This window comes from Lates calcarifer, unplaced genomic scaffold (genome assembly GCF_001640805.2).
Source record: "Lates calcarifer isolate ASB-BC8 unplaced genomic scaffold, TLL_Latcal_v3 _unitig_858_quiver_1962, whole genome shotgun sequence".
Lineage (NCBI taxonomy): Eukaryota > Metazoa > Chordata > Actinopteri > Centropomidae > Lates > Lates calcarifer.
In genome coordinates, this window is record NW_026118046.1 from 4,653 (window position 1) to 11,026 (window position 6,374).

General features: G+C 39.0%; 1 protein-coding gene across 1 annotated transcript; it reads right to left on the reverse strand.

The window, feature by feature from the left end:
- Positions 1-1,158: 1,158 nt before the first annotated feature.
- On the reverse strand, positions 1,159-2,765 carry LOC108880136 (mucin-3B). Its single transcript, XM_051069366.1, has 6 exons — positions 2,761-2,765; positions 2,304-2,506; positions 2,014-2,179; positions 1,731-1,895; positions 1,551-1,615; positions 1,159-1,217 (listed from the first exon to the last, which is right to left on the reverse strand). Exons 1-6 carry the CDS (start codon positions 2,763-2,765, stop codon positions 1,159-1,161), a joined length of 663 nt encoding a protein of 220 aa, XP_050925323.1.
- Between the last annotated feature and the right edge of the window lie 3,609 nt (positions 2,766-6,374).

The window sequence follows — 6,374 nt, forward strand, 5'->3', positions numbered from 1 at the left end:
GCTAGCTAGTTAGTTTAGCTAGTTAGTTACACTAGCTAGCTTGCTAGCTGACATTAATTACATCCAATGTCAGACTGATCAACTTGAACTTAAGTTGAAATGCTTTTCTTTCTTTCTCTCTTTTATTTTCTCAATTCATGTTGTGTAAATGGTTTAAATTCAGGTTAAAATGAGGTACTCCTGTTTATTTTTTTATTGTAATAATATGCTAGCTTGCACTTGCACATGCATCAGTTGACCCTGTGTTTACTTTCCTTGCTGACACAGATGAAAATGCAGAGACTGCATCAAGGATTCATTATGGGAAAGGAAGAGATGAGAAGACTGACAGAAAAAGAAAGGAAGAAGCTGATGGAGCTGAGAGAGGAAAAGCAGGTAATGTCCATTCTGTCCAGTAACATTTTTTTTCTGAATAATGTTTAATGCACTGAATTATCTTGTTCAAGTTAAGTAGTACCTGTGCTACTATTGCAGATGCACATTGCAGATATATGATACAGATACAATCTCAAAATCAACTTTATCTGAACCCAATCTCAGAATTGCTAAACAAAACACTTTAATGCATTTAAATCTCATTTTATTGTCATTGTAGTTTTATTCCTGGTTCAGATTGAATCTCTGAATTCATTTTTTAAATGATCTTGTGCACTCTTAGTGGAATGCCAGACGTACAAAGCTTGCAGCCAAAAACCACCAGGTCAAAAATTTACTCAAAGAGGTAACAACGTGTTCCTGTATGATGCACACAACAGAGCTGAAAGAACTCCTGGGCAAGAGACAGAATTAAATATTTGTATAGTTTTTTTGACCTTGTGTTTCTCAGTACTGCAGGGCACTATTGTTTATTGACAACATTTGAAATGAAATAAAATGAAATGACACCTTAACGTAGAGAAAACTCTTAAACAAATAACTGCAAAAATAAACAGTTGTGTTAATTAACTAAAAATACTGAAGTCTGAATTTATACACTCAGTTTTATCTGTAGATGAGGAGGCGACAATGGATTACAATTATTATAAATAAATTCATAAATATTATAACAACAAATTACTAGTATATTATTTTATTTATAATACACAGTTGGTAGCTCCTACTGATCTGTAATTTTCTTAATTGCTGACATGGAAAACATTCTAATTAAAACAAAATTCTTCAAACTGTAGCCTTCATCTGGGGTTGTTGTTCAGAACCTCTGGACGTCTTGTTGTGGCCTGAATAACACAAAAGGAATCATATATTAATGTCAAAATTTTAACTGTGATCTTACATTTATCTGTCCTTGTACTCCAGAATTTTCTGCGTATGGTAGTTACATAGACTTCATATATGTCATACCAGAATAGTAAACAAGAATACCTGCAATCGGGGTGTCAACATTTTGTAAATGTGGCCTAAAACCCCCTGATGTGTAAGTGCCTGCCAATCCCAAGTTGTGATCCCCTGGGTAAAAGAATATGATCATGTAGAAACTGCAAATGTTAAAGAGTCCTTACTGAGAAATTGTTTGCTGAATACATCAGTGATTACTTAAAAAAAGGACACACCTGTATCAGAGAAATCAAAGAAATCTTCCTCGAAAGCAGACAGTCTTCTGTCATAGGAGTTGATCCTTTTCAGAAATAGAGAGAATTTGATTAGTTTCACATCACTTTTTGTAACTTTATCACAACATTTTTGACCAATTTGCATATATTGGGAGTTACATTTAAGGTATCATAACTCACCAAACTCCCTTATATTTCTTTATGACAATGACAGCAATGACAATGATAATCAAGATCAGGAGTGCTGCTGCCAATGAGCCAAATAGTGCTCCATAGAAACCTGGACCGCGACGGAAGAGGTCACACTGTGGACCATAAAACTGCTCCAGGCTAGACTCAAAGCAGCTGGTTTAAAGAGCCACAACAGGGAATTACATCGATTGAAAATGTAATATTACATGCAAAAATATTCAGTGTATTTCACCTTATTGCAATTAAAATAAAAGCATATGTTTTGTCTTACCTACAGGTAGGCCCTTTGTGAATGTCGTTATGACATATGCCATGTTGATGACAGTAATCAGGATTTGTTTTGCAAGGTCCAACACACTGCCATTGACCATTATCAATCTCAGCAGTGTAGTTAGCAAGCTGAGAGCAGTTAATAAATGGCTTCAGGTCTGTAATATCTGGTTGATTTAAATAAAAGTGTCATAATAGTACCATTGTAAACGCACACAAACACACAAAATTTGGATAAATGCTGAATGAAGAAATACTGACTGTACAAAGCAGCAATGCTTCAAAACTTACTGGTAATTGTAGGCTGGTGGAAAGAGATTCCATTTAACACTGCACCGCTGCTATTAAAGGCCTGAGAAATATTTTTGAGGTTATTTGTATCATTTAAGATATCAGTCAACACCCTATCAAGCTGAGTGTTGACAAACTGGATTTGAGTTTCGTTGTTGGGATAGCTGTACTCCGCCACACTCTTAGCAACAACGCTTCCTTCTCTACAGTGGGAAAATAGAAGAAAATTACCAAAAGAAATCAGCCTTTACTTGATGAAAAATTATCTTAAATCAGTAATGTTTAGTAAAAACCTACGTTAGCTTGATGACTTGTACTTTTTTGAAGGTTTGTGGATCTGCTTGTTTGCATAGGGCTTCAAGCTGGAACGCAGACCAAATGTTATTAAACCACAGATATGGCAATGAGTCCACATTTCTGGATATAAACATTGAAAACAGTGGGGAGCTAAACATACGTCATGCAACAATGAAAATAAATGTTGTACCTGTGGTACTAATGTGTTGATGAATTCTAATGATTGAGGTGAGCTTAAGTTGTTAAAAGCTGGCTGAAAAGATGTCTGGATTTCCAAAGTAATATTTGCATTTCGAGTTGGTACTGCTTCGTTATCTACAAAAAATATGACACTGTTATATTGACACTGAAATAAAATTATACAATGAATTAAAATTTTACAGTCAAAACTTGGGTAACAAAACTAACAAATATGAAAAGCAAACAAACATAAAATTAGCATATTACTGAAAGCCTATAACTAAGTTTTGCATTGAAATATTCTCAGTTAATGAATATGAAGAATTTCATTTGGGGGTGGAAATCTCACCAATATGAGCCAGAGGTGTCATTTTGTCCAAAGGAGCAGATATCACCAAAGACAAAGTTTTGACAGTGACAATGACATTTTCCAAGTGTTGAGTTGAACTCGCAGGTACCCCCAACGCACCTTTTGTTGGGGGCACCACAATGCTCGTCGCTACACTGAGGAGTTGTAGATGGTGTTTCCGGAGTTGTTCTTGTACTTTCAGCGTTGTGGGTTGTTGAGGATTGTCTTATGGTTGTTGCTTCACTTGTGGGAAGAGTAGTGGACACGACTGACCCTGTAGTTTCAGTTGTTGTTGTGGCAGCCACTGGTGATGTTGAAGGAGTCGTTGCAACTTTGGTGGGAGTTGCACTTTCTGGAGTTAGTCTTGTACTTTCAGTATTGTGAGTGGTTGAAGATTGTCTCATGGTTGTTGCTTCACTTGTGGGAAGAGTAGTGGACACAACTAACACTGTAGTTTCAGTTGTTGATGTGGAAGACACTGGTGATGTTAATGGAGTTGTTGCACTTTCCAGAGTTGTTGTTGTACTTTCAGTATTGTGGGTTGTTGAGGATTGCCTCATGGTTGTTGCTTCACTTGTGGGAAGACTACTGGAGAAGACTGACACTGTAGTTTCAGTTGTTAATGTGGATGACACTGGTGATGTTGAAGGAGTCGTTGCAATTTTGGTGGGAGTTGCACTTTCCTGAGTTGTTCTTGTACTTTCATCGTTGTGAGTGGTTGAAGATTGTCTCATGGTTGTTGCTTCACTTGTGGGAAGAGTAGTGGACACGACTGACCCTGTAGTTTCAGTTGTTGTGGCAGCCACTGGTGATGTTGAAGGAGTCGTTGCAACTTTGGTGGGAGTCATACTTTCCAGAGTTGTTCTTGTACTTTCAGTATTGTGGGTTGTTGAGGATTGTCTTATGGTTGTTGCTTCACTTGTGGGAAGAGTAGTGGACACGACTGACCCTGTAGTTTCAGTTGTTGATGTGGAAGACACTGGTGATGTTGATGGAGTTGTTGAACTTTCCAGAGTTGTTGTTGTACTTTCAGTATTGTGAGTGGTTGAAGATTGTTTCATGGTTGTTGCTTCACTTGTGGGAAGACTACTGGACATGACTGACACTGTAGTTTCAGTTGTTAATGTGGATGACACTGGTGATGTTGAAGGAGTCGTTGCAACTTTGGTGGGAGTTGCACTTTCTGGAGTTAGTCTTGTACTTTCAGTATTGTGGGTTGTTGAGGATTGTCTTATGGTTGTTGCTTCACTTGTGGGAAGAGTAGTAGACACAACTAACACTGTAGTTTCAGTTGTTGATGTGGGAAGACACTGGTGATGTTGAAGGAGTTGTTGCACTTTCTAGAGTTGTTCTTGTACTTTCATCGTTGTGAGTGGTTGAAGATTGTCTCATGGTTGTTGCTTCACTTGTGGGAAGAGTAGTGGACACGACTGACCCTGTAGTTTCAGTTGTTGTGGCAGCCACTGGTGATGTTGAAGGAGTCGTTGCAACTTTGGTGGGAGTTGCACTTTCCATAGTTGTTCTTGTACTTTCAGTATTGTGAGTGGTTGAAGATTGTCTTATGGTTGTTGCTTCACTTGTGGGAAGAGTAGTAGACACAACTAACACTGTAGTTTCAGTTGTTGATGTGGAAGACACTGGTGATGTTGATGGAGTTGTTGCACTTTCTAGAGTTGTTGTACTTTCAGTATTGTGAGTGGTTGAAGATTGTCTCATGGTTGTTGCTTCACTTGTGGGAAGAGTAGTGGACACGACTGACCCTGTAGTTTCAGTTGTTGTTGTGGCAGACACTGGTGATGTTGAAGGAGTCGTTGCACTTTCTAGAGTTGTTGTTGTACTTTCAGTATTGTGAGTGGTTGAAGATTGTCTCATGGTTGTTGCTTCACTTGTGGGAAGAGTAGTGGACACAACTAACACTGTAGTTTCAGTTGTTGATGTGGAAGACACTGGTGATGTTAATGGAGTTGTTGCACTTTCCAGAGTTGTTGTTGTACTTTCAGTATTGTGGGTTGTTGAGGATTGCCTCATGGTTGTTGCTTCACTTGTGGGAAGACTACTGGAGACGACTGACACTGTAGTTTCAGTTGTTAATGTGGATGACACTGGTGATGTTGAAGGAGTCGTTGCAATTTTGGTGGGAGTTGCACTTTCCTGAGTTGTTCTTGTACTTTCATCGTTGTGAGTGGTTGAAAATTGTCTCATGGTTGTTGCTTCACTTGTGGGAAGAGTAGTGGACACGACTGACCCTGTAGTTTCAGTTGTTAATGTGGATGACATTGGTGATGTTGATGGAGTTGTTGCAACTTTGGTGGGAGTTGCACTTTCTGGAGTTAGTCTTGTACTTTCAGTATTGTGGGTTGTTGAGGATTGGCTTATGGTTGTTGCTTCACTTGTGGGAAGAGTAGTAGACACAACTAACACTGTAGTTTCAGTTGTTGATGTGGAAGACACTGGTGATGTTGATGGAGTTGTTGCACTTTCTAGAGTTGTTCTTGTACTTTCAGTATTGTGAGTGGTTGAAGATTGTCTCATGGTTGTTGCTTCACTTGTGGGAAGACTACTGGACACGACTGACACTGTAGTTTCAGTTGTTGATGTGGCAGACACTGGTGATGTTGAAGGAGTTGTTGCACTTTCCAGAGTTGTTGTTGTACTTTCAGTATTGTGGGTTGTTGAGGATTGTCTTATGGTTGTTGCTTCACTTGTGGGAAGAGTAGTGGACACGACTGACCCTGTAGTTTCAGTTGTTGATGTGGAAGACACTGGTGATGTTAATGGAGTTGTTGCACTTTCCAGAGTTGTTGTTGTACTTTCAGTATTGTGAGTGGTTGAAGATTGTTTCATGGTTGTTGCTTCACTTGTGGGAAGACTACTGGACATGACTGACACTGTAGTTTCAGTTGTTAATGTGGCAGCCACTGGGATGTTGAAGAGTCGTTGCAACTTTGGTGGGAGTTGCACTTTCCATAGTTGTTCTTGTACTTTCATCGTTGTGAGTGGTTGAAGATTGTCTCATGGTTGTTGCTTCACTTGTGGGAAGAGTAGTGGACACGACTGACCCTGTAGTTTCAGTTGTTAATGTGGATGACACTGGTGATGTTGATGGGAGTTGTTGCAACTTTGGTGGGAGTTGCACTTTCTGGAGTTAGTCTTGTACTTTCAGTATTGTGGGTTGTTGAGGATTGCTTATGGTTGTTGCTTCACTTGTGGGAAGAGTAGTAGACACAACTAACACTGTAGTTTCA

Excerpts from the sequence above, each read along its gene's own strand:
- LOC108880136 (XM_051069366.1), bottom strand. Across the intron at positions 2,180-2,303 it reads CCACCAGCCTACAATTACCA|ATATTACAGACCTGAAGCCA; the intron begins GTAAGTTTTGAA and ends TAAATCAACCAG. Across the intron at positions 1,896-2,013 it reads CACAAAGGGCCTACCTGTAG|CTGCTTTGAGTCTAGCCTGG; the intron begins GTAAGACAAAAC and ends TCTTTAAACCAG.